The 27541-nt window shown below is 38.5% G+C and overlaps 2 protein-coding genes across 3 annotated transcripts in view; both read left to right on the top strand.

The window, feature by feature from the left end:
* Nucleotides 1–24820, top strand: TAMM41 (TAM41 mitochondrial translocator assembly and maintenance homolog). Of its 2 annotated transcripts, XM_074879726.1 has the most exons (8): nt 1–186; nt 1557–1736; nt 3415–3507; nt 8420–8570; nt 11337–11482; nt 13678–13843; nt 16751–16813; nt 24718–24820. In XM_074879726.1, the coding sequence occupies exons 1-8, from the start codon at nt 49–51 to the stop codon at nt 24792–24794; spliced, it is 1014 nt and encodes a 337-aa protein (XP_074735827.1). In that variant the 5' UTR covers nt 1–48; the 3' UTR covers nt 24795–24820. The 2 variants fall into 2 exon arrangements, with proteins under 2 accessions (XP_074735827.1, XP_074735826.1); XM_074879725.1 differs by lacking the exons at nt 13678–13843; nt 16751–16813; nt 24718–24820 and adding an exon at nt 22469–24710 and having other exon boundaries at nt 11337–11488.
* A 2027-nt stretch (nt 24821–26847) lies between these two features.
* VGLL4 (vestigial like family member 4) overlaps nt 26848–27541 on the top strand; it is a 105439-nt gene continuing 104745 nt past the window's right edge. The window contains exon 1 of the mRNA XM_074879717.1: nt 26848–26961. Within this exon, the coding sequence (XP_074735818.1) occupies nt 26900–26961 (62 nt within the window). The 5' untranslated portion in view covers nt 26848–26899. The remainder of the gene's footprint in view (nt 26962–27541) is intronic.

The following is a 27541-nucleotide window of genomic DNA, read 5'->3' as shown; positions in this document are numbered from 1 at the left end:
GGCGCGGCGGGAAGGCGCGTTGGGGCCGGGCGCTGCCCGGGGGGGGTCATGGCGCTGCCGGTGCTGTCGAGCTCGGGGGTGAAGTTCCGGCGGGTCCTGGCGCACTTCCCTCAGGAGCTCAGCCTGGCCTTCGCCTACGGGTCCGGCGTCTTCCGGCAGGCGGGGGCCTCGGCCGAGCACGGCGAGGTGAGCGCGGCGGCCTCCCCCGGCCCGGGCCGGCTCCTGGGGGACCCTCCCCCCCAGCCCCCCGGGGCCGTGGCGGGGGCGGCCGGGAGGGCCCCCGCGGCTCTGGGCCTTGTGCGTTTCGGTTCCCGGCGCGGCGGCGGCGCCGTGGTTGCGGCTTGTGCGGGGAAAGGGGCTCGGAGCTGCCGGTCCCTCGCCGAGCAGCGGGTTGGCGGGGCGGGCGTCCCGGGCCGTGCCGAGGGGGAGCGCCGGGGCCTCCACGGTGCTGCCCGAGCGCGGTGCCCTCTCCGTTCCCCTCAGCCCGTGTCCGCGGGCAGCGCCCCTCGCTGCTGGCTTTTGGAAGGAGCCGGGGCTCGTCCAGCCGCTCTGCCCGCTGTGCACAGTGTGAGGGGAACAAGCAAACAACGCTGCCACGCTGAAGTGGCTTTCTTGGTGCTTCCTCATCGTTTGGAGGTCAAGCTGCTTGGAAATAGTCATTATTTTTTTTTTTTTTGGTGTATGTGTTTGACCTTTTAAAAATTGTTAATAGGCAGTATTGCTCATTACGGCTGGCCTGTTAAACGTTCGCCACAAATGCAACTTTACATGTGTCTCATTTTCCTTTCTGAAAAGAGAAAACCAGAGGATAATTTGAGAGCTCTAACAGCATGTCATCCTCACACAAAACAATGGGAAAAAAAGGTAGCTAACAGACTATATTGGTAGTATTAACTGATTAGCTAAGACGCAGCCCAGAATTAGTAAGCCGCAGACAGAGGTAAGCCTAATGAATTTGAAGTGATACCACTCCACATATTAGTTTGTTGTAGGTGTGAGTTGTAAACTGTCAACTTGTCTGTGTGTAGGGAATGTGTGGACTGATTTCTTCAGAAGAGCAGGGCATGCATTGTACTGTATGGCTCTTTGGAGGTTGGGTTGTTTTGTTGACAAAAGCAAGTGAATACACTAGAAGAGCAGTGTGTTGCTGCCAACTCTAAGCTGACACTATCTGCCCACATTTCCCAATTCATGGCCTCGCATCTTAGAAAAAGTCCTGTTCGTTAGCAGTTCAAGCTGTTCCGCTGAGCTGTGAACTAGGCTGATGGAGATCTCATCAGCGTGCTCTGCTGTTTCAGAAGGTTGGAGGTTGGTCCCTTCATCGGGAGGACTGGAAAATTTTGGACCATCTCTACTAGACTGACTAGAAAACATACCTCATCAGAACCTTTAAACTGTATCTGACATTAATGCTTGTGTTTTGGGTTTTTTTTTTTTTTTACTTGTGGAAAATGTGAAAGCTGCTGGTTCGATACTATGTATATCTTAGATTAATATAATTAACACTGGTTGCTTCCTGACATACAAACCCCAACATTTTTCTCCTTTATCCACAGAACAATATGCTGGACTTCGTGTTTGCTGTTGATGACTCTGTAACCTGGCATATGATGAACTTACTAAAGAACAGGAGTCATTATTCCTTCCTAAAAGTTTTTGGGCCAAAACAGATAAGTAGTATACAGAGCTATGGAGCAGGGATTTACTACAATACTTTAGTGCCATGTAATGGTAGGGTAAGTACACATAGTTTGTGTAAATTAAGTCGAATGTTTTGTGTGAAGTACTGAAATGATTGGTTTAAAGCAGATTTCTGTGCAGGAAGTGAATCTTGGAGATTGTAACTGATCCTGTGGTATCTTCGATAATTATGTCTCAAAACTGTTTCACAAATAGCATATTAATTAAAAAGCAAAGCAGCTGCTCTTGCACTTTGAAAGTGCAAGCAACGTTTGGAATTTACAACTAAAGCACTTCAGAAACTGGATTTATTATCCTTATTACTTGCTGTCTGCCAGTTTTGGTGTTTCCAAAGTGTATCGTGGGGAAACAGGGCCTTAATTTCAGCAGTTGACCATAAAGTAATAGCAAAGTGGATTCTTAGGGTTTTTTTGACGTACCTGTGAAGCTTGGATGTAAGTAGTAATTCCAAATAAATAGCAATTGTCCAGCAAGGCCTACTCCTCCATCTGTGCATAGACTGTGTTTAGTAAGGAGGAGTGCAGGTGGGAGTCAGGGGAGGGAAACACTGTGTCTGTCTTGGTGTTGTTTTTGAGTAACTCTTGCCATGTGTTAACAAACTGAACATAGGGAAAGCAAGCTTTTTTTAAGAAAGATGGGAAATGAAATGAAGGACAGTCATGGAAAAGTGCCACGTGAGCAATATATACCTAACTGAAGTTTCTCAGAGTACACATGGTTGCAATAAGGTTGACTGTATCAGAATTCTTCATAGAAAGTTGGACAGGTAGATAAAATAGTCTCTTACGTACTTGCTGTTTTGTTTAAAGGCATCTGTATGAGGCAAGAATATGGGGTTTAAACCTTGTTCGTTTTATGTAAAGAGGGATTTTGGCTTTTATTTTAAGGACCAATGATCTTTGCTATGAAATGTTCGTCTTGGCTCTTCATGCCCTTATCTCATGCTGTAATGACTCAGTAACATCACAGTCTATGGTCCTTTGTTATCCAGAAATTCTGGAGTTAGCTGCCTTGCTGTGGTGATAATCTTCAGAAACTCAGGAACTGCAAATTGGTAACAAAGAGTTGAAAGTTCATCTTTTTTTCAGTTACATAAAATGAACTACAAAATCACAGTTTGTTTTCTAACATCAAAGAGCAAAAGCTCCCTGATAACACACCACACCCACCAGTAACAGTACAAGTAAATGTCTAAGGGTTTTGTGTTTATTTTAGATCTCTGACAAACTATTTCTTGAGTGTTTTCAATGTCGTAAAGGATACTGTGGATTATTCCAACTATTGTAATGCTTGACTGGTACAAAACTGATTGTTACGTTTCCAAAACTTCTTTATGAACAGTTGTATTTTACGGTTCAGGTCTCTTCAGTCTCAGTGTCGTCCTAGACTAGGTTGCTTTGGGATCTAAAGTCTTTCACTTTAGTGATTGATCCTGGGGTGACTTTATTGTAACTTTGATTCTAGAAAGATCTTGGAGTTCTGTGCATTTGACTTTTAAATTTTTTTTTTCCCAGAAGTTTACATGTAAATAGGAATTTATTTTTATTTACCTCCTGTGTTCATTAAAACAATAAAATATTTTAATGTTATGCATCCAGTTATTTATTGGAGATGTGTGTTCCTTAGAATTAATGACAGTTGTAGTAAGTTTCATGTAGTGAAAATGGTGCATTTATATGTTTTTTCAAAAGCCTTTATTTTGCTTTTTTCCAGATGATAAAATATGGTGTAATTAGCACTGATACCCTGATTGATGATTTACTTCACTGGAAAACCCTCTATGTCGCTGGACGCCTACAAAAACCGGTAACTGTTGGTCTGTTCACTTATCTGCCTTGAAATGCAGAAAATTACAGGGGTAGAAAATTACCAGTTGTAGTTTTAACTTTAACTGGTAAGGATCTATGCGTCAGTAGTGAACAAGTAATCTGCCCTGATTTAGGGGTCTAGTCCTAGAGGGATAACGTCTCGGAAAGGAAGTGAAATGTAGCCCTTAATGATACTCTGTGTTATGTGAAAAAACACCAAAGGTAAGTATATTAATCACGGTTTTCTGCCTGTAGTAAATCTTGAATAACTGGGCTACGTTAACTCAAAGTCCCTTTAATGTTAAATGTAATATTTACCTTTTATAACAGATTATCAGAGTCACCAAAATTTAACACAGTTTAATAATGGAAATATTTAAAGATGAAAGCTGCTTTGCTGTGCAGTTACTGTCTAGTTCTTTGTATTGTTAAAGTATCTATAATTGACCGAACCATGTGTTAAGCATGTTGGTTTTTCGCCTCCGTGTTTGTGTCATAAGAAATACGAGGTTTTTGCTTTCCATGAGTGCCTGACTCAGGGTGCTTTCAGCAGATGGCAGCAGTGGGAAGTTAAAAATAAGAGGGGGGAGGGAAAGGAGAGGAAAACCCTATTCAAGTATTAGAAGTTGATAATGCTTTTAACTAAAAATTTGGGGTGAAAGTTTGAATAGTTTGATAGTTTCTCTATCTTCAGAGACCTATTATAGCATGTTACAGGTTAAAACAGCTGTTATCTTTATAAAGAATGAAACTTAATACATTGAGAAAAATAGCTGAAGGAAGAATTCTGAATTTCACATTAACAATGAATAGTGAATATTTATTTTCAGTGTAACTGCATTTGTTGCTGCTTTGATTTATTTCAGGATTTTTCATCTTTTTAGTATGTATAAATTGTATCTTTTGATTAAATTCAGTGGGAGTACACACTTGCACAAGAAGGCAAAATTCAGTATTTTGTTCAGTTGCTAACAAGACAGAAGAGATATCTTCATGCATATTTGTTTAATAGATAGAAGAAGAAATCGGTCCAAATTATTTTCATAAAGCTCTCAGGAATTTGCATTGAGTAAAGATTGCGGGACTTAAACTAGAATTTGACTGAAAGATTACTTGGTGAATGTTTAAACTGTCTCTTCCTGTAGAATCTATAAAATCGCTACCTGGGATTTTGAATGTTATAGCATGTTGACCAAAAATTTCCAAATAATTTGTTTAGATCTGTTATATGGGTTTCAAATGCCTGCTGATTCTGGCTTCACAACCCATTTGGTGTTGTGATATACATACGTTGTAAGTGGTAGTGATAGAAAGCTATTTTTACCTCCTTAAAAATGTACAGTAAGCCTCTTTTCGAAGGGACACGGGGTTAGGTTTGTTTCCTTATACGCTATAATCTCTTACATACCATTTGCCATTTGTGCTAGTTCTTTACACAGCTGACTGAAGCCAGATTAATATCGTTTAACAGTTTGTTTGGGAATTTTCTCCTCACTCTCATAGAGAGGAGGAAGAGCTCAGTGCCTTTCTGGTGTTCCATTACAAAGCTGTCACTCTATGAGTGAAAGCTATCCAAGCTATTCTAGCACATGAGCTAAAACATTTGCCCTGGCTTGAAAATCTTGGCTTAATTTTCACTGGAGGTTTTGTTTCTGTTATATAAACTGCTTGCCTTGACCAAGTAATCTTTCCAGAATGTTTGGCAGAATAGATGGAGTTTGGAATTGCCACTTAGAAATGCTAACTTTTCTTCCCAGGCTTTTTTGTTTGTGTTAAAAATTTATTGGCTTTTCATCCTACATGAAATCTATAACACTGATTAGCTAAATTTCCATTTAACTGTATTGAAAAATTGAATAAACATAGTTGTAATTTCTCCACAACTGACAGGTTTCCTGAAAAAAAAAAAAAAAATTGCTGCTCTACCTGAAAAGTAAAATAAATAAGCACAAGTGACACATAATTGGTTTTCAGAGGAAGAACATTTTAAAAAGCATCTGAAGTCTTACTGAATTTTTGTTAAACATAGAGTGTAAGTAATTGCTTTTGTGTAAGCAGCTGTATTTACTGTTGTCCTGGAGAAACTATTAAGAAAAGGAAGTTTTTAATAAATTGTAGTGAGGTAAGAGAGGGAGGAGTAGGAATAGTGTATAGAAATATCTTGTACTTTTTATAGAGGTCTTGGGAAGTTTGGGTTTTTTATATTCTAAAAATTCCCACGAAGGAGTGACAGAGCACATACTTGTTTACAGAATTTTTCCGTTGTCCAAATTTGTAAAAACATCTTTTGAAAGAGAATGGAGAAATCCTCTTATGATATTTAGCAGAGGGTGGCTGTGGCTAAATGGCAAACTGGAATAGTGCTTTTTGACACCTTTCATTCTAGAATAAGATGGTCTTTGTGTATTTTGTTTGCCTGTAAGTATCTTTGTTTACACATGCCTGCAGTTTCTTGTGTATGAATTTTCTAGCAGTAAAGGTAGTGCATTTCCTACTTTAAGCTGTTGTGATGATTGAGGATCATGCTTATGTATAAAATTGAATATATTCCTCACTTTATTTAGTAATTTTAAAATCTCTACTGTTAGTTAACTGAATTCTCTGTATACTGTAAAACCAGAATAAATTGGCTGCTTCTTTCCCCCTTACGTGAATAGTTATGATCATAGGTTCTCCGTACTGTGAAAAATCCTTCCTTAACTTTGGTACTCTTTCAGATTTACCCCAAGAATCAACATTCATCCTTGTCATACCTGAGTGGTAACTATTGCACTCTGTCTTCCTGGGAGATTTCTAGCTATCTGAGCTGTTTAAAATCTGTTCACAAATGGTATTACTACTGCAGTGTTTCAGGTGTTCAGATTTTGAAGCCTAGCATATTATTTCCCTTTGAAAAAATTCTTGTTTATGTTAGGGAGTATTTTTAGCAGAGGAGGAGATTATTCCTTCTACTCACTAAAGCAAGTTCATGGTTTTTCATGGGGAGGAATAGCATCTCTGCTGAGTTCCATGTTTTAAAAGGCTGTAACTGTGGTGTTCTTAAAATGTGTCCATAACTTGCTGTTATTTCCAGGGCTAGCCTAAGGTATGAGCAGTTTGTGTGACTGCTTGGGGTGCCGCAGACTTCTCTTTTCTGTCTTTCCTTAGAAATTCCCTGTAGCAGCAAGTTATGAAAGTACATAGAAGTGAGTTAGTTGATAAGATTTTAAATAATTTATCCTCATGACCAGCCTGTCTTGTTTATTGGATCTTATTTGAGCAAGTCTGTATGCCTTCAGTAAACTTCTACCACAGTTTTCAAGGAAATAAAATCTACTCTGGGCAGATGAATGTGTGTATTTTCATGTGTTTTGTCATTGTCTTTCATTCTAATGCTAAAAAATAGAGAGTAATTTGCAGGAGAGGTTAGAAGGAATTCTGAAATGTTCGCTTGTACAATGAACTCTTTATTTTTAAAATGAAAATCAAAGAAGGGAAAACTTCCTTCGGAAATCCACCCCAGATCAATTCCAGACTGTTGTGTAGATTTGATGTTAGACAAACCTGTGCTTTAGAGCAGAGTGATTGAAACAAGCAGCCTCTATACTGTTGGATGCACCATCATACCAAAATGAGATATTGTTCTAGTTTTACCCCTCTTAAAGACTTCGCTGTGCTCTGTATATAGTGTTGGCCAACCATGACATTGCTTTGTCAATGTTCTTTCTATAAGAAGAATTTTGTGTAGCAGGTATGTCTTGATTCTCATACTTCCTTTACTGAATCTGGGTTAGGTTTTTTTTCTTCATTAACAGAGTATTTATATTCCTAAAGGAAAATATGTACTTGAAAAGGATACCTTAGCTGTCTCCAGGTTATATGTGGGGACAGAATTTCAGGTAATACTGCAACTCATTTGTGTGTGAATGGACTTCAGGGAGAAAAGACAAGTTGGATGCATTTGTTCATAACTGCCAGTGGGTTTGCGTTTTAAGGTATTCTAGAGTAAACAAATAATAAGAAACTGCTTTTTATAAAAAAGGTAGTATTGCTTAACCAGAACACTTGAAAAAGACAGAGATTTGCACTGAGCAGGTATTCTTGGTAGAGTTGTTTCTGAAAGAGCATAGTTAGCTGTGTTGTAAACCAGGCTGACTTCATGTGTCTGATGTTCTATAATAATGTTTCTATCAGTTTCTATCAGTTCTTGATAAAGATCTGCTTTTTATTCCACTATATTTCCATATCCTAGGTGACTGAATTCTGTAGTTGGTCTTGAACAGTTTGAATGTTTCCGAAAAATAAACTTTTCTGTGTGGCATGTAGAAGCAGTCAACTTCATGAATATGTGAAGTTTCCATTGAGTTCACATTCTGCTCATGCAAAGTGCAAAATAAAGCTCTGCTTCTCCTGGGAGGACAACTAATGTCTAAGAAACTACCTGAAGTGTATGATAGAGGAGTCCTCTATTAAAAAAAAAGTTAAAATAGAATGAAGATGAATAGGAAAACTTACCTCTTTTTCTGGTATTCCATTCTCTTTCAGTGTGACAGTGGTCTTTTTTTCTTACTGCATAATTACATACAAAGTATTTGTGTTGATGCATTCATACTTACTGTTTTGATTAATCCTAAATTCATGAATACGAAAAGGTGAATAGCTCTTCAGAGTTTAGTTAATGACTGTTGCTTATAGAAGTTCTGAACGTGTTTGTAAAAATAGCCTTTTGTAGCAGGCTGTTAATTCTTGAAAAGAGGTTCTTCTGTCTCCCACTGTGTAAATAAAAGGGGACACTAGTCTTTATTGTAGCATAATAATAGGATCAAATCTTAAATAAATTTCTTATTTATTTTTCATGCTGAATCGAGTAACATCTCCATCTTCAGTAGCACTTTCCTGAAGTCTTGCTTCCAATGACTCTGCTTTTTCAGGTGAAAATACTGACACAGAATGAGAATAGCAAGCTGCAAGCTGCGCTTGTTAGCAACCTGAAGAGTGCAGTCACAGCAGCCTTTCTCATGTTGCCGGAAAGTTTCTCTGAAGAAGACCTCTACATGCAGATTGCAGGACTCTCCTATTCTGGTTAGTATATGGTGTCTAAAGCCGCTGAGGAGAAAAGCTGTAGTTGGAGCTGTTGTATCACAGTAGGAAGTCTAACGTGTGTAATAAGTCATCTGCTCTCTTGCTTTGGGCCTACACTGTTGCGTGCTCCAACAACTGTATTTTAATGCTTGGAAAGACTAATTGTGCTTATAATAGAAAATAGATATAGGTACATAAGCAAAACTTCTTATATCTGCTTGATATCTCTACAACTACCTGAAAGGAGGTTGCAGAGAGCTGGGCATGAATCTCTTTAGCGAAGTAACAAGCGATAGGACAAGAGGGAATGGCCTCAAGTTGCACCACGAAAGGTTTAGACTGGATATTAAGAAGCATTTCTTTCCAGAAGGGGCTGTTGGGCGTTGGAATGGGCTGCCCAGGGAGGTGGTGGAGTCCCCATCCCTGGAGGTGTTGAAGAGTTGGGTTGACCCAGCGCTGAGGGATCTGGTGGAGTTGGGATCTGTCAGTGCTGGGTTAACAGTTGGACTAGATGATCTTCAGGGTCCTTTCCAACCTAGATGATTCTGTGATTTATGAACAGCTGTCTATGAGTGTTTGAATATGGCGAAATAATGGGTTTTTTGCCTGTTTTTATGGGTTGTATTTTGGTTTTAATGGTTCAAAACCTTGGGAAAAGTTTTCTTTCCACTCTAAGTGTAATGTTGATTCATCTGATAGTCTGACACATACTTTGTTATCTCTTTTTGAATATGCTGTATTTAAGGTTCTTATTGAGTTAATTTAGTAATCCAGATTATGATTCTTCAATGTACATTTAACACTCACCACCTGGTTGGTATTTATTGAGTGGTTTTTTTGGTAGGAGAATTTCCTCCTTTCTTTAGTTGCGAAATTGGTATCAATTGGTTTGGAAAAAAATTTAAGAAATTACTCCAAATGACTCTTCAATACAAGATTTAATTGTTACAATTTAATTCAGCATTGCTCTTTAAATATTGATATCCTTAATGAAATCCCTATGAACAAGTTTGGCTGGAGTTGTACTTCACACAGCGCGTGCGTTGCTCACATAGAAATGCAAGCTTGGCTTTGTCATGTCCCGCTCAGACGAGGGAGACAAGTGACTCAGATTCACAAATCCCCAATAAATAGCGGACAACAAGTCTCCAAGTCCAAACATTTATTAACTACCCACAATGTACTAATTGAACACACGATAATTGGCTAAGTATATAGCTTTAAAAAAAAAAGCACAGGCAGCAAGTAGGGTTTATAAGCTGCAGCTTGGTTCTACTGGAGAGTGTTACTGTTCTTTAGGTAGTACCTCTCTAGTAGCTTCAGATCACAACTTGTTCAGCTTTTCCTTAGCAGTTTTCCTCTGAATTGTTATCTACTTGAAAGCGGCGATAACGAGGGTACTGACAGTGGGACGGTGAAGGGTTGCTAACCAGGGGTGTTTGCTACAGGGCTGCATACCTGCCCCCCTGAAACCTGTCAGGAATGTCGTTAGATTCTTGGTGAGCACTAGTGACCAAGATACTTTTTTATATATCCTTTGAAACAGTGGAATTAGCTAAAAATGTGGGAGCACAGTTACCACGCTGTAAGATGTTGAAATTGCCTCTGCTGTTTGAACAAGGCTAAAGCAATAAGCTCCCAGTTGGGAATGTTCAAGAAACAGGCTGTCAATTACATGTTTGTGGATATTTTATTTTGCTGCCATTTTGCGAAGTCTTAAACTTTTCAGAGGGTGTACTAGTAGACAAAATTGATTTTATGTGTTACTCTAATCGGTCTCCTTGGAGACTGCTGAAAAGAGTTGTTCATGCTTTAATTTGGAAAATGTTTATCCTTTTATTTTTTTATGCAGTTTTTTGAGAGCAGTGAGTCAGTACCATTTATATGGGAAGTGTTTGTTTTGTGGCTTGGCATAAATTGAAATAAACTAAGTAATGCAAGGGTGGCAACTTGCTAGTGACAACATTTATCCCCTGAATGTGGAAAGTGGGAAAATGAGTTGATTCAGGACTTTGTATGTGAGGCACTGAGCCTCACACTCCTGGTTGGTAACCCTGGAAGCTATCAGGGTAGTACCTAAGTTAGATGAGTGCTCTATAACAGGCTGAGTTTCTTTTCACTTTTTCTCTTTGAAACTTTTCAGTCATGTATCATAAAAGAAGGTGTAAAGGTCCGTAATGTAACAGTGGTGTTAAAAGGAGTTGCTCTTTGAAACTACTGACAAAATACATGGCTAAGAGGAAAAGGCGATACTGTGATCTTACCACGACTGCCATTAGCTGTACTTCAGGTACTGCCCCTGAAGTGCAGAGACAATACAAGTTACTTTCTTTCAGTATTGGAAAATTGAAGGTTATTTGTTTCTGGATACAAAGTACTGGGGCTGGTCAGTTTGTTTAGTAATCTGTTGAAACTGCATATACAGATGCAAAGAATATAGCTGTGTGACTGCGCTTTTGAGGCTGAACTTGACAGTTGGAATCTTTTTGTTGTCCAAGTGAAAATGTGGATACGTGGGCGGATGACATTACAGCATGTCAGAGGCCACATAACAATTTGAATCTTATTTTCTGTGCTTGAAGGTATTTGAATAGTATTTTTTAACTATTAGAAGGTGAAGCTTATTGTGGATTATTAGGCATTGGTAGAATTGGAGGATAAAGTTTTAGATGCCAGCTTTGTACTATGTTCGTTTCTGTTGTATTCTCCTTCTTTGAGTTTTCAGTTTTTTCCCAATGAATTAACTGTTTCTCTTTTCTTGACTAGGTGACTTCAGAATGGTAATAGGAGAAGACAGATCCAAAGTGCAGAACATAGTGAAGCCTAATGTTCCCCATTTTCAGAAGCTGTACAGTAACATATTACAGGACTGCCCTCAAGTGGTATATAAGCACCATCTGGGAAGGCTGGAGGCAAGTGTTCTTCAAAACATTTTTAAAACAAGCAAGTGGAAGTGCTTTATCACTTTGACAGAAGGCAAGAATTATGCCATACACTAAGGAGAGCAGTTGTAGTCACTGTGCTTGCTATTTGTTATGTTTCTGTTGTTTAGTTAATTCTGCAACCAGAAGACTTGCCTTTAATACCAGTCTCTGCGTATGTAGTAACTACTGCTCATTTTGAGTATGGGCACAGAACTGGAGCCCTAGCAAGGGAACAAGAGAAGATAATTTTAAAATGTGTGTTCTAATGACTACCATATGGAAAACAACAGTCTAGGAAGTGATGAATAAACGTATGGTTTGTGTTAAAAAGATTAGGCTGTAACTTAGAGGTGCAACTTTCCGCAATCAAAAACTGCATCTCACAAAAAAACCCCCTAGAGTGCTGGTTATGAAGATCAGTTGACTGAACTCAATTGAAATTCTGGCATTATCTTTAAATACCTATACTAAACCCAATTTTTTCATATTATTTGAGAAACAGGTATCCAAAATGGCCAGTATCTTGAATTCCATCTTTCTGGCATAAGGTGTAAGTGTAACATTGCAGTTAGGGGAGAGATGCCACGGTCCTCTTTTTCCTCTTGTAGCGTGCGTGTCTGTGTCCAAGTGCGGGATACACTTCAACATGAAGTTACAAATAGCGTGGGTTGTCTCGTGGACATGGGTGTATCTATCCTCAAGTCACCTTGGTGATGATCTCACAAATGCCTCCTTTTAGGACATGTCTTTGTTAGAAACTGAAGTGCAGATATAAGCAAGCTTGAGTACAGTAAATAATTCTACTGCAATGCTTTGGAGTACCGCGTAGGCGAATCTGTGTTATACTGCAACTGTCTCTGTTTTCTTATCAATGTGCTTTTGAACAGTTCAGTGGAAGAAGTATTTCAGTGAATTTTGAAGAGAATCAGTAATGCTTTCTCTGGGAAAATGACTAGTTAGAATAATACTCCCTGTTGTGTTACCTTTAACCAAATCCTGGTAGCATACTACAAATACGTTGTTGGATAATATATCAGTCCATAATTCCCTAATAGACATCAAGGTTGTTGGTTAAGTGCCATCATTTTTTTGTTGATTTTGAGCAAAGTGCTTTAATACTTCATTCCTCACACCTTGGTCTGGTTATTGGCAGTTATTCCCCAGCCTGAAGAGGATAACTGCTGTTGGGAGTGCTGTATAACGCAGAATGGAAACCCCTTCTCCAAGTATACGTCTTCAGAGTCACAGAGAAAATTCTTTCTTTAAAGCTTCCTCAAAAACAATTGAAGGCACACACTAGTTCTTACAGTTCTGGTTCAGGCGCGGATTCCTCCCACATAATGTTAAGAGCCTGCTCATTGTTGGCTCTGTCTGTAGTCAGTGGGTGATTCATCTGGATATCATTTTCTCCCCATTGACTAAAGGGAGTGTATAGGGCAACTAGACTTCTGTCTGATGTGTCCATAAACTGTCTAAAAAATTGGGCGGGGCGGGCGGGGGAATCGAACTCTTCATATTTTCCTCCAGTTTTGGAGAGATTTGCTCCATTATGCATTTTTCAGTATTTGTGCTTACATTTGGTATAAATGTGTACAGGCCTGCATGTTGGTATCATTGTATTCAAAAAAGGGTCATTGAGTTTCTGATTTAGATTGGAAAATGTGGAATGAATGTTTCCTTCAAATTATACGAACCAGATGTGGTTTGAGTTTAAAGGAGAGAAAATGTTTTTCAAAGGAAACTTGAAATGTGTGTGTATAGTTTGATTATATTCAGGCAGAAGAAACTGAGCTAAGTGGTCTTTTGGGAACTTTTTTTTTTCCATTGTAGTGTACTTATGTTTCCAAAGGAAATTGGATGGAGCAGAAATGATACAGTTTCAATGAAAAGTTGCTTGCAGAGGCAGCAAGATCATGTGTGTACATTAGTCTTCCCTTGGATAAAAATTAACATCTTTGCACTGAGTTATTTTTCAGGTTCAGAACTGAGGTACTGCATTTCCCAGTGCTTGGGAAGTTTTCTTTAGCGTGGTCAATGACTTTTACAAGTGAAATGGATTGTGTTCTTTGAGATGTTTATCAGACGTCAAAGATAGTCAAAAGACTTTTTTGACTTGCTTGAAAAAGAGAACTTACTTTATTAACACTGAATGTTTTTACTGACTTATTTTTTTTAACATTCAGATTGATAAAAGTCCAGAAGGTCAATTTACACAACTAATGGCTTTGCCAAGGACTCTGCAACAAAAGATAACTTCTCTGGTAGACCCTCCTGGAAAAAACAGAGATGTGGAAGAAATTTTACTGCAAGTTGCCCATGACCCAGAGTGTGGATTTGTGGTACATCAAGGTAGGCTAGATCAGTGCCAATAATCTCCTTTAAGACATGTTAGATATACAGATTTATTTTATATGTTCTTCTAATTCAGGAGGATGACTTACAGAGGAGGATGAAGAAAACAAGAGATTAATCATGAGATACATTCCTAAAAGCATGGGTTTGGATTTGTCTGATTGCAAACAGGTTATCTGAAATTCTAGCAAATAGCATTCCTACTGATATAGAAAGATATGTTTGGTTTGTGTCCTGAAAGAAGTAGTCTTTAGGAATTAGTGTGGCCTGCTTAGGCCATCTAACTCTATTTGGGATGCTTACATCTTCAGGTTTTCATTGGCTGGCATAACTTCATCTAAACACTAAGCTATATATCCTACCAGTCATACATTGCAATGCTAAGTTAATTTTCTGGCTTTCTGACATTATCCTTCCCAATCATCATAGTCCAGATACGTGAACTCTGGCAGAGAACTCAAACTTTGAGGAAAAAGGTTGAGGTGCATCATCACAACTTCTCTGAGGCAAGATTATGTAGTACGAGGAAGTTAAAGCTAATGCTGCAGACATCAGTGTTTTATTATACTGCAGAAAAATGAAAACACTTAGTATTTGAATAGTCCTTTACATCTCTAAAGAACTTGATGCATCTTAGTTCCAGGTGGCAAATTTTGCAAGTTTCTTTAGCACAGCAGAAACTCTCTAGACACCCAAGAGCTATTAGACACTAGCCAACTGCTGAGGGAGCTGTTATGCTGATTTCTGCTTGGTGGGGAAAAAAGCTCCTGAGAGTTGCCATTCTCCATTGACATTATAGGATGAATTCACCTGGTGTCCAGCTTCTTTCATGTCGATTTATGGCAGCTTCTATGCTGTCATGGCTGGACTGTAACAGTAACGTGGTAATAACCAAATGTGGGAGCAGGAGCTGCAGTGTTGTGAGCTGCATAAAACCATAGAATGGTTTGGGCTGGAAGGGTCCATCTAGTCCCAACCCCCCCTGCCCTGGGCAGGGACACCTTCCACCAGCCCAGGTTGCCCAAAGCCCCGTCCAACCTGGCCTTGAACCCTTCCAGGGAGGGGGCAGCCACAGCTGCTCTGGGCAACCTGTGCCAGGGCCTCACCACCCTCACAGGGAAGAATTTCTTCCTTACATCTAATCCAAATCTACCCTCTGTCAGTTTAAAACTGTTATGCCTCATCCTACCCCTACAATCCCTGATAAGGAGTCTCTCCCCACGTTTCTTGTAGCCCCCTTTAAGTACTGGGAGGTAGCTCTAGGGTCTCCCCAGAGCCTTCTCTTCTCCAGCTGAACACCCCCAACTCTCTCAGCCTGTCCTCACAGGGGGGTGCTCCAGCCCCCTGAGCATCTTCGTGGGCTCCTCTGGACCCGCTTGAGCATGTCCATGTCCTTCTGATGTTGGTGCCCCCAGAGCTGGACCCAGCACTGCAGGGGGGTCTGACAAGAGCAGAGCAGAGGGGGACAATCCCCTCCCTCGTCCCGCTGGCCACGCTGCTCTTGATGCAGCCCAGCACATGGTTGGCTTTCTGGGCTGAGTGCACATTGCTGGCTCAGTCAGTTTTCCATCCACTAATACCCCCAAGTCCTTCTCTGCAGGGCTGCTCTCAATCCACTCATGGCCCAGCCTGGTTTTGCACATACAGTGTGAGAGCTCCGAGTTGCCCACCCTGAGTTAACTGTCCTTGCAGTTGTGTTTATGTAGGGTATTGCAGGCATGGCTGTGACTGTGGACTGTGCACAGTGGTGCAGCAGTTCAGTATCAAAGCACTGGATAGATCTAGTCTTAAGCCAAGCGTTTTATGCTCTTAGGAGAACAAATAAAACCCCCTCTTTCACTTTTGTGGCCAAAAGATTTTCCTAATTCAAGAATCTAGGTAAAGGACACAACAAGCCAGCTCCTAATCCTACAAGAGAAAGCTGATTACTCAAGTTGAATTGCAGTGTCCCTAGGTATTCTGCTAGCTCAACATGATTTGTTCCCTTTCACTCCCTATCCTTATCTCCCCAAATTATTTTCCAGTGGAATATTGTATCCCCCTTACTTATTCATGGATTTCCCTAAGCTTTGTTCATCATAGAAGTAGCTTTGAAACAAGATTTTAAAAATAATATTTGAAATTATATTGTACATTCTGGTTAATGCAGAAGAATAACTTTCAGTTTGGAAGACTAACTCTGGGACTGCATTTCTACATTTTTAAGTGTTTAATAATGTGCAGTAGTTTTGTTCTGCACATATCAGTATGCTTTTATATATATGTATTGGAACAGATAAAACTTAATACTTTTCAAAAAGAGTTTTAATGTTCTATATACTATTCCATTAATACTTAAGAACCACTGGACAATGAGAACTGAACGTGCCACAGTGCAAAGTGGTAAACAGGCTTTATCTCCAAAAGCTGATAATTAAACAAAGCCAGATAAACACTGCACATCGTAGGCATCTCTACTTGATCAGAGAAGTGCAAAATCCCAGTTTCATATTGAAGTAAACGAGTATAATTTGTTCTGCTTTAGAAAATTAATCTACCAGCACTTAGATGAAACAACTCGGAATCCTTTGTGACTGATCATCTTAGTAGAGAAAAAATGGGAATACTAAATAAATTAATTTGATCACTTCCTACTAGTTGTTACTTGTTTTAATATTGATTTGGGGTTTTTTTTCTGTATGTTACATGTAAAACAAGTTAAAATAGCTTAAAGAATACTTTCAATTAGTATGACAAAGCAGAACAAACAAACTTTCTCAGCTTAAGTGTATGTTTTGCTTTCAGGCTGGCTGGCTTGATTGTATAACTGGAGAAATATTTAACTTTTTTATGTTTGTTGGGGGATAAAAAAATCCCCACAAAACTGCTAAGATGGGTAACATCTGTGTGCTTTTCTGTCTGCAGGCATTTCAGGAATTGTGAGATCTTCCAGTATAGTGCAGAGTGCTAAAACCATACTAACAGCTGGTAAGAATGTGTGTGATGTCTATCAACATAGGCCTTCTGATTTCCCAAAGTAAAAATTATAGGGCCCCAAGACTGTCTTCTTACAAGAGGTTAAAGAATAAGCTTTTTGTGTGTCTGATTGAAAGCCCCTGGAAAATAAAATAATATTTAAAGCAGAAGCTTTATATAGCTATTGAGAAATTGTAAAATGTCAAAAGGGTTTGGAGTCTGTATGACTCTTAAACAGACAAACAAACGAAAACCCCCCAACAACCCGAAAGTAACAAAAAACCAACTTCTGACTTCAATTTCATTTTATATGTGGGCCAGATTTGGCTCATGTGCACTAGTTCTGCTCTTTTTGTATTAAAAAATTGAAGAAATTACTTTATAATTCAGTTTCTACATGTGGATGGATCCCTAAATGATCAGCACATAGTATTGGTGTTATGTAGACTATAAGATTATTTCATCATAAAATAAAGGAGGGGATGCGTTTTGAGGGAGAGAACTTTGACAGAATCTGCTGGTTTTATCAGGCTCAGAAGACAGGTGTGTATTTGAAGACAATACTTGGTGAGCATTGGATATTACTGTAAGTCATACTTCAACATTAATTACTTCAGAAAAAGAGCTGAGTATTAAAAAGTCAATGTGAAAGAAGGTGCAGAAGGGAAAAAAAAGGGTAGAAACCTGGGAAAACTAGGGATGCTTTTCAGCTATCAAAGTCTTCCTGACTGAATGTAAGTTACTGCCAGTTACATAGCTGGAGCTTCATCCTGTTTTATGAGTTCTGGAATAAATCTAATTTTAAGGTGACCTGATTTTTACATTTTGAAAAGCTAAAAGCACTGCAGCTCAGTTTATAAGAAAGGCTTAAGACCTGAGCTTTCATTTACTTAAAACTCTGATCAGGAGATACTCTTAATGCCTGCAAAGTGAAAAATCCTTGCTGCTTGCATGAAGTTGCTCAAATAATTTTCTGAACTCATTCATACCTATTCCTAATTCTTCCACAAAAGCAATTATATGCAAATGATGTCATTACTGGTTTTAAAAGCAGCTGTATAGTTTCCTACTGAGCAATCCTTATCCAGACTTCTACAGCTGCTGTTCCCTTCCCATTTAGTGTTAAAGTTGGTGGCTCCATGTTATACTTCCTACCTCCTTGTAAAATAAAGAAACACAAGTTGCAGTGTTCAGCACCGTTAGTCTGCTGAGTGAAATGAGCAGTACTTTTTATATGCTTCTGTTAATAGTTCTATTAACTGGAAGAATTCTGACAAAACTATTGCCTAACTCAGTAGCTGGAGGAGACTTAAGGACATAACTCCATCTAAGACAAGCAAATTTTTATTTATCCGAGTTAGGCAGATTGCAGATATTAGTTTCTAATGTAAGGTTTCAGACCTGATGGTTTTCTTCTAGGGTTTGTTGTCAAAATTACCTCCTAGTTGTCAAGCCTTCTTGTATTGCAACATGCTGCTTTTAGAAGTATCAGCTTGTAACCTGTTTCTAAATCCAGGGAGAGTGGATTTTGTAGAGCAAAATTGGAGAGGAGGGGTCCAAACCAGCGTTACCATGTTGAATTCAGTGCTAGCCTGACGCGTGCAGCAAAGCTGTTTGTTTGTAACTACAAGAGTATGAATAAAAATAGTTAAGCTTTGTCAGATTATTTATGCTCCCCTCTGTCTCTTCTGATAGAAAATCTCCTTGGAATTGTTAACTCCATGTGTTATACAGTAATATGGCCTATATTGTTCCTAGGACTTTTGGGGTCTCCTAATGCATCTTTTAGTAGGACTTGTAATTTTTACCATGTGTTCTGTTTTGTGCACCTGAAACTAGGTATTTGTGAAATGCCTTTTCTTTCCTTTGTCTTAATTGCTTTTTGGTTTATATATATAGTGGCTTTTTTTTTTTTTAAAAACAAACTCTAGTTGTGTTTGAACCAGCCAGTTACATAGAGTAACTCTTATATCTCAAACTATGCATTTTCTAGTAGTGCTTGTAGTGTTGGAAATGCATTTTTTGCAGTTTGATTCAGGTAGAGCAAAGCAATTGCAATCCTTTGCCTCAAACACAAGCCAAATTTGAGCAAGGAGACTTGGAAGTGGTTAGTTTTCTTACTTTTTAGCATAATTTAGTTTGTTTTATTTTAGCCATATTTATGCATTTCTGGTCAGAATCTGGCCAAAACCATTAGCAACAGAATTCAGGATTGATCTTTTGGGGTTACTCCCAGATTATGTGCTGAGGGAAATGAGTTAGATTTGGAAAAGGACCATTTCTGGCATTTTCTAAGCTCTGAATGTTGTTTAATGAACGCAACGCTTGCCTGTAGAGCTCACCTTCCTGAGTGTTGCTGTGCAGGCCACGCTGGCTGGAGAAGGGGCACCCTGCTGCCTCAGTGAGGATGAGGAGCGTGTCTGTAGCGTGTGCTGCTGCACAGCAAATGTGCTTTGCCTGACTTGCTAATGTAGGCACAGCCCTGCTCCCCGACCAGCCTGGGTGTGGCCCTTACCACAGCACCACCAGCTTCACTCACTGAAGATGGACAGAAGCGCAGAAATAGTATTTTTGTAAGAAAAACCTACGTTGTAGTACACATTAAAGAAGAAATTAAATTTAACTGACCAGGGGCGTGACCTCAGTATTACTCTGATGTGATGTCTGTATGCTCTCTGGTGATCTTCCCTGGATTTTAGGAGGGATGGGTTTCCATGGGTCTGGGAGTTAGGTAGAAGCCTTTTGCCTGTTTTGTTGTGTTTTTTTTTTTTAATATTGCCCTCCAAACATTTATGAATGAGATTATGTTAAATCTTGCTGTATTTTCTAATGAAGATTTTCTCCCAATTGCAGTTTCTTAATTAAAAAACTTCATCACTAGGGGGCAGGCACTAATGCTGTTCACTTTGCTTTCCCATTTTGTGGGGCTCTCACTGGCTAATATTCGTATAGATACATACTGTACACAGACAAGACACTGTGGCTCCTACATTGACAGTATTTGCTTGATTCATGCAAGGAATTACAGGAAAGTGTTGAGCTTTTAAATTTAATCCCTAAGGATGGTGTATTTCTTTCCTCATTATTTAACCAAATCTTGTCTAATGTTCTGTTCCCCTAAGACCTATTTTCACACTTTCTAGAAGACTTTAGGAAAAGTATTATGGCTCTCTCCTTCTGTTAAGAATCATAGCTAAAATAAAAGAATTGTGAAAGAGATTCATGAAATCAGTGGCTCCATTAAATAAGTACTGACTATTTTTCTTGCTCTTCCTAGTAACTGTGCAAGTACTTTTGTCCTATGTCTGCTTGCAAAAAAAATCGTTTTCATTACATTCTTTTTGAAATGTAACGGGGGACACAAAATGATTTCCTTAGCCAATTGTTTTATCTTAACAAAAAAATGAAATGCCTACTCTCTACTCTGTAGCATGGTAGTCCCATGTACAGCATGTTTCTAAATTAAATCAGGAATAGTTGCTGCTGAGATGGCAGGCTGTCTATTAACGGTATTGGCAAGGAGCACAAGCAAAATAAAGAATTTCAACCCATTTAAGAGAACTTTTTTCATCTTTCTCTACCAATGTGGTTTTAAAGTTGAGCTCAAGCTCTATGTTTTTGTTTGTTGTTAAATGCCCTATTTAGTTTTTGAAAATGTGCCTATGTATTTCTTTGAGTCTGTGGTGAGATTGCCTCTCTGTTTCCCATTAGAGATGGCACCACCATTTGATTTATTTTACCACATAGCCAGAGTCTGCATGGTCTTTGGGAACTAACTCTGAAGTTCTTATATTTAACTCCTCTGAAGGAGATGTTGATACTTCTTTAGCTTAGATTTCTTCTTTACATCTTACTAGAGGAATGCTGCAAGCCTTGAAAACTTCTTATAAATAAAATACTGTGAATTAAATCATCAGTTGAAGCAATTGTTCAAGATACTTTTAAGTTAGCGCAAATGCTTGCAGCTGCTCTGAATAACATTTGTTTTCTTAGAACTGGGGTATTAGTATACTATGTCTTCAAGGAATTTATTTTTTTTAACTATAAAGAACAGCTTTACATATAAAATATTCTGTGGATTTGTGATAACTGCTGTCTTCATCAGCTGCCTGAGCAGATACTGCATACCACTGCACTTCACTGTAAATATGTGTAAAAAGTTTGCGTATGTCTGTACATGACACACTAACAGTATATAACTATTTGCCTCCACATGACAGGTCTTCAGCAGTATATGCATTAGTCCTTCTTTTCAATGGAAATGAAGAATACTACAGCCAGGCATATCTACAAGGAAACTTTGGGGGACTTCTATTATAGCCAGATTACTATCTTGCAACACTAACACTTACTTCCAAAAAAACGAACATGGATCGTTAAGTAAAACCAGATACAACTTGTGTTGACACTGAAATTTTGTGGTCTCGATTCCATGTGCATTAGGTCTTTGTTCTGTATCATATAGTGGAAAAATCTAAAGGGGAGGTGGAACCACCAAGTCATAGATTCATAGCTAAAGTAGAAAGACATTTTCATGTGGTCCAACTGCTTCAGATTCTGAGACTGAGCCATAATTACAACCATTAACTTTTACTACAGATGTGACTCATCACCCTGAGGGCTGCTTTAAGAAACCAGCTGTACGTATAAACCTGTATTTTGCTTTGTAGCATGATGTGCTAGGGCAGAAATGTAAGCATCTTATTACATAAGGCTGTAGTGGGTGGAGTTCAGTAGAGTGCTCCCTGCAGGGGGAAAATATGAAGGGGAAAAATCTCTTTACATTGAGCTGCTGCAAGAGGCAGAGTAGGTTGGCAGGCTGATAGAACAAGCTGACTTGCAGGCTGCAGTGCCAGCGCTGTTAATTATGGTCCTGCAGGGCTGTATCAGCTGTGTTACTGTTGATTTGCCACATGCTATGCAGTGCTTCCAGAAGTTCACTGACTTCATTGGAATGGCAGAACAACATCGATTCTGGCAGAGCAATTTTAGTATTCGAGGGGCTGTGTCCTGCAAGTATAGTACCTGGGAGACTGGAGGGTAATTTTCAAAGCCGTACGGTTACATAGTTTTAACTTTGGAGATTGGAACCACTTCTTTCACTTATGTGCTATGCCTGAGCTTACTCTGCCCTTATTCTGCAACTGGAATTCTTACGCTGTGTGCAATTTTAATGCAGATATGTGAGGCGCTTCAGATTTTACATGATTATTTACTTGTTATTTGAGATACTGCAAAGAAAAGCCCATCGTGACTTCATTAGCGTGCTTGCTTTTTAGCAAAAACCTATTAGATATGGAAAAGTTTGAGCTTGCGTATGGGATGCACGTGGTTCTGTAAGTTGAAAATATATGTATGGCTGATTACTTACAAAAGGTAAAGTTAAGTTTATTTAAATTGCAATTAGAGACACAAGAAGTGCAAAACTGATTATATATAGCATATTTGTTACAGGCTTTTTACTCTCCATCACATTCCTTCAGAAATAGAGCATGCACTTTTCCTTATTACTGCATACTCACTTGAATTCTTGTGACTCTGTACTGCTAATACTGAATGCATCTTGCACTTAAAGTATTTTATCTTAATTTGATTACTTTCTAAGGTATTTTCAAAGTCAAATATTATCATACCCTTCTTCTCCCCCCCATCACAAAAAAAAAAAAGAAAAGTCCAGTGCAGTAGATGGCTAAACCTGGGTCTGAGTTGCTCATTTGTTCCAGAAGATCTTTCCTTGTCTTCTGGTGTGTCATACTTTGTGACTTTTGGCTAAATTGCTTCTGTGTACTTTGTCAGTCCTGTCAGGTAAACAGTGTTCTATTAAATAAACATAAGAAAGATTGTAGTAAGTATAATGTACCATACTTTTTAATCTCTGCATGCAAGTGTCAAATTTAAAGCTTTTTCTGCAGCATTAAAAACTTGCCTTTTCAGTTTTGAATTTGTAAGGGTGTGATTAGACTCTGGTGTAATCTGAAAAGTCACTCTGTGTTTTATGTTGTATTTTTTTGTTTTGAGGTGGGTTTTTTTTAATCAAAGCTGGAAGGGGGAAAAGTAAGTAGCTCCACTGGCAAGGATCTCAGAACTCTGCTGAAATGCCAAGACTAATAATATTTTGTTTTTAAGTTTTCAAATACTAGATGACTAAACCCAGCAAAAGTCTGTCTTTTTTTACTCTAGGTCTGTAAGACAAAAGCTCATCTTTGGTGGAACTTCAGAAAGTGTTTAACTCTAATGGTACACTTTACAAACTGTGTGTGAGTCATCCTCAGTCCCTTTGTATCTAAAATTTGTAAAAGCTTGGAGGCAATGACTGCTGCAAAGTCCCTCTGAATCTTTATGAAAATTGAGAAATGCTTTCCTCCTTTGTAGGCCTAGCGATGGTATGGTATTTACCAAAGTTCACTACTTGTGGGCTACTGCAGGATGATGCTATGACAGTTAGTCTGGCTTCATGTGAGGTTTATTATAAACAAGTGACAGGTAGGTTACTCTGAAGCAAAATTGGTCCAGACGACATCCCTGTGACAGGGTATTCCCACTGGTGTCCATGGTGTGCTTCTGATATTGGCACTGTTGCCAAATTATAACTGTTTGTCATAATCTCGTTATTTTTGCTTCTTTCAGTTCACCTGGGTATATGCCTTATTAATCTGGTTTTCCATACCCATCATCATTTCAGTATTATCTTTTTTTACCTAAGGACACAGATGTCATTTCATTATGCAAGTTGAGCAGTTTTATTTTCTTGGAGATGTGCAATTCTCTTTTGAAATGGTAGCTGCCATTAGTTCAGATGAGGCAATAACAAAATATTCAAGGAGGTTATAATGTACTTTCCAACTTGCTGAAACCAGAACAGATTTCCACCTCAACAGTCAGCAGCACGTTTCCTATGAAAAAACCAATGTTCTGTTTCCATTTTTAGTTCACAAGCCTTTGCATAGCAATTTTCTGGGTTTGTTTGTCCGGGAAGGCTGCTGGTGGTGTGCAGTGTTTGATTACATTTAATCAAGATGGGCAACTGTGTAGAACTGGCCTACAACAAGGCGACCAAGTGCCTGATGTCTAGCTTGAAGCAAAGCTAACTGAAAGCTGATTAGCAGACGAAATTGGTAAAGTAGGATTTGGAAGTATAAAGCTTGTTGCCTACCAGTCATGCAGAGTTTGCTTGTCTTGCTTGAGCAGACTGTTCTTTTGTCCTTGTTCACCCCTCTTTCTCTCTCTCCTTCCCCTTTATCCCTTCAGTAAAATTTTGGCTGCACATCTTTGGGCATAGCTGTGGTTCTTGATGAGTCCCAAGAGCCAAAATTCTTTGATAATTAGATTCTTCTCACTGATGTGGCCAGCACACCTAACAGCTGGGATTTCTCTAAATAGTCCTGCTTGGGCATCCTGCTGCAGAATGTAGTCTGTCAGGTTGCTGGTGTCCATTACCAGGCCAGAGTACAATCCTACTCAGCTGGACGTGCCTCCTAGCAGTAGATCCGAAAGGGCTTGAAAAGCGTAATGTATTAGTTTGGTGAGGGTCTGCGATAGACACAGTTGGGTTAAAAGCCTTCATTTAGGAACAATGATGTAAATCAGAAGTTCCCCTCTGTACTAGTTCAGAGTTTTATCATGAAGCTCTACATTTGCTATACCTTGGTCATTGTCTATACAGTGTGCTTGTATGCAACATCATCAGGCCTTCAGAATGGACCTATTCTATTTCTCATGCTTTGATACTATTAAAAGTAATTTTTTTGTGTCATTATTTGCTGTGTTACGAATGTGACAAAAAGATTATTTGTATGTCTGCCTGATGGATTAGGCTGTCATTCTTCCAGGGAAATACTTAATGTAAGAACCTACTATTTGAATTAGCCTTCCTAAATGTTGATATTTTCTGGGTTTTGTGTCTGTTTCTTTTTTAGGGGCAAAGAAATCTATAACTTACAGTATGAAGAAATTATATAAAATGACAAAGGGATGGTTAAGGAAGACATCTTGAGTCTTGACATACTGTGTATGGGTAAATGGTACTTTCTCTTTAAATATTTTGCAGATGTTTTGCCTGCTTGAGAAGATTGAAGTGTGTTTAAGCAGTCTGTCTTAATAATTTACATGCCCAATTTTACTACTAAAGTAGGAATTTTTGTTAATGGGGGAAAGTTTGATGGTAATAGGGCAAAGGAATTATACTCTGTAAATACCAAAATGGATTTTTCTCTATACTATAGCTTGGATTTTCAGAAACCCTGAGTAAAAAGGATTGATTGTACATATGAATTAAAACCAAAGCTACTCATTGTCTATGTATTGCTAGCTTTATTTTCCAAAATACCCTCAGGCTTTTTCAAAGTATTCACTGTCCCAATTTTACTTCTGTCAAGGACTTACAGAACCGGAGAGTCCCTTGAGTTTTAAGTAGGTATGAAACTGTCCTCTCAAAATACATTATGTCTACACTTACAAGTTCATCCTTAGACTTCTTCTGAGGGAGCTTACTGGGTGCTTCAGCAGGGTAGACTTCATGAAAAGTAAATTTTTTTCTCAGATGGGTGACATTCTGAATCTAAAAACTTCAACAATGACTTTGCATGGGAAAGAGTGTTTGAAGTGAGAAGCCTGTCAGGTATCAGATCCTTTCATAAAAAAAATGTATGTTCCTTTGATGAGACTGAGATGACAGCTGCCCAACTCATGGCTAAGCACTGTCAGAAGTGTCATAGTTGGAAGGAAAGTCATACTTTCATTGACCTCCAAGACCTACTTGTGCAGATTTATAGAATGTGTGTTGTTGGCAGAAGACTCAAGTGCTTTAAAGTTGAGAATTTTATGAATGAAAGTACCTATTGTTTGATTCTTTGATTTATTTTTTTTTCCCGAAAATACTGTCCACAAAGATTGTTCTCCCTTGCTTAATTAAATTAGCTAAACTAAATAAAATTGGACTTTTACATAACATGTTACATTAATCGTGCCATTAAAGAATGGACATTTCTGGCAGTATTCATGTGTGACACAATAAATTTGGAGCATCTGTTGTAAATATTTTTTGCACTGAGTCAGGTGGGTTTGCTAATTTTAGATGTTTTTCTTAAATAAATTGAGAGAACACTTCATTTTATTTGTGAGAGCGACAATGATAAAAATAATTTAAAGGTAAAAAAAACGGAAATAAAATGCATCTCACCAGATTAGCATGTATTTTTTTTTTCTTATGTATTGTATGATCAGTAGGGCCATCTCTCAGGCTACATTTCATTTGCTGATCTCACTTAAAAAAAATTATTGGAATAAAATTTGCTGCTAATTGTTTCTAGGGAGCAGTTCAAAGTATAAATTTAAGAAAGACAGAAAATATATTAATATATGTAATATGACTCATTCAAGCATACTTTAATCACAGGGGAACTTTTAAATATTGATTGTTTTAAAATATTTGAGTTTAAAGTGGCAAAATTTGAATCCAGAGTCAGGAAATAAGTGTCCCTTTTTTTATGTTCTTGGAAAATATTATCACTGTGAAATAGTAGCTTTCTAAGGTCATAGGCAGATTCCTAACACTTTGCATTATCCGTTGATGATAGATCTAGAATTCGTAAGACAAATCACCTCAAATGTCCCTTTTCTGATGTTAGGCTGACTAACTTTTTATGGTGGCATATTCTGCAAAAGAAGTGCCTTCAACTAGAGAATGTTTGTGTGTGTGGTACTAGCATTCTCTGTCCCTGTTAGTAAGAGGCCAAAGTCCCTGGTTTGAAAAGATTATATTGTAAGAAATGGAGCAAGGGAATTTAAGCCACTGCTTAAATTAAATTAACCTTGGGCTTTGGCTGGAATTTTTTGTTTGCATGAAGAGGTTCCTTTCTGGATAATCTAGAAGTCTTTTATACAAAATATACCATATCCACCTCAAAATTAACTTCATATGTAGTGAAGGCTTGAAATAGCCATATGATTTTTTTACATTTCAGCGTAAGCTCTAGTAAAAAGAAATCTGAAATCAGATGTTGACTTACTTAGGTATGCTTGGTGGAAAATTCTTAAGAACAGAGAATACTGATCCCAGTGGTAGAAACAGACCCCGACAGATACAAAACTTTTGGACAAATGAACGGCATGAGAAAAGATCCAGGATGGAGTCACGACCTTCCGAATGAAATAGTTACCAGGTAAGAAGCACAGTGCTGGCAGAACTGCCTGGTTTAGTCACTTAACGAGGTAACAGCTTTTATTTTTTGTCCCAAATGAAGTATGCTGTAGGGGAAGCTGCATATGGGTAGGAGAATGGGCAAAAGATTGATTTTTACACCAGCAATTTGGTGTTAGCAAATTTTTAGCAGGGTCTACTGTATTATTTGGTGTGGGGAGGGGAAGTCCTCATATGTGAAAGTCTCAGGATACAAAAAAAATTTGGGAACTGAAATTGACAGCACACAATGTATCACCTCACCTCCTTGTAGGAAACGGGACAATTTCAAAAAAACCCTTCTGCATGAATAGTTAGCAAAATGATTGATTTTCTTGTTTATAATTCAACTGAATTTTATATGTTCTGGGCTTTCTTTTGTAGTGGTGTATTTTCTTTTAAGGCTGTGTGGGAAAGGGTTTAAGTGAGCTTAACTCCTCCTAAAGGAGAGGATGCTCACCACTGGGGAGGATTGGTCCTTGACAAATTCAGTGGATCACTCTTAGTGAAATTGTGTTTTTCTCTGTGTGTGTGTGTAAATTCTGTTCCTGTAGTCAACTTCT

The sequence above is a fragment of the Strix uralensis genome, chromosome 10 (assembly GCF_047716275.1).
Source record: "Strix uralensis isolate ZFMK-TIS-50842 chromosome 10, bStrUra1, whole genome shotgun sequence".
Taxonomy (NCBI): domain Eukaryota; kingdom Metazoa; phylum Chordata; class Aves; order Strigiformes; family Strigidae; genus Strix; species Strix uralensis.
Note: the sequence above shows the minus strand (reverse complement) of the source record. Positions and strands in the feature narration are given on the sequence as shown.

Bases quoted from the DNA above. Each gene is read 5' to 3' on its own strand.
- TAMM41 (XM_074879726.1), top strand. From the start codon at position 49: ATGGCGCTGCCGGTGCTGTCGAGCTCGGGGGTGAAGTTCCGGCGGGTC. The intron at 187-1,556 runs GTGAGCGCGGCG...CTTTATCCACAG, and splicing joins CCTCGGCCGAGCACGGCGAG to AACAATATGCTGGACTTCGT. The intron at 13,844-16,750 runs GTAGGCTAGATC...TTCTGTCTGCAG, and splicing joins TGGATTTGTGGTACATCAAG to GCATTTCAGGAATTGTGAGA.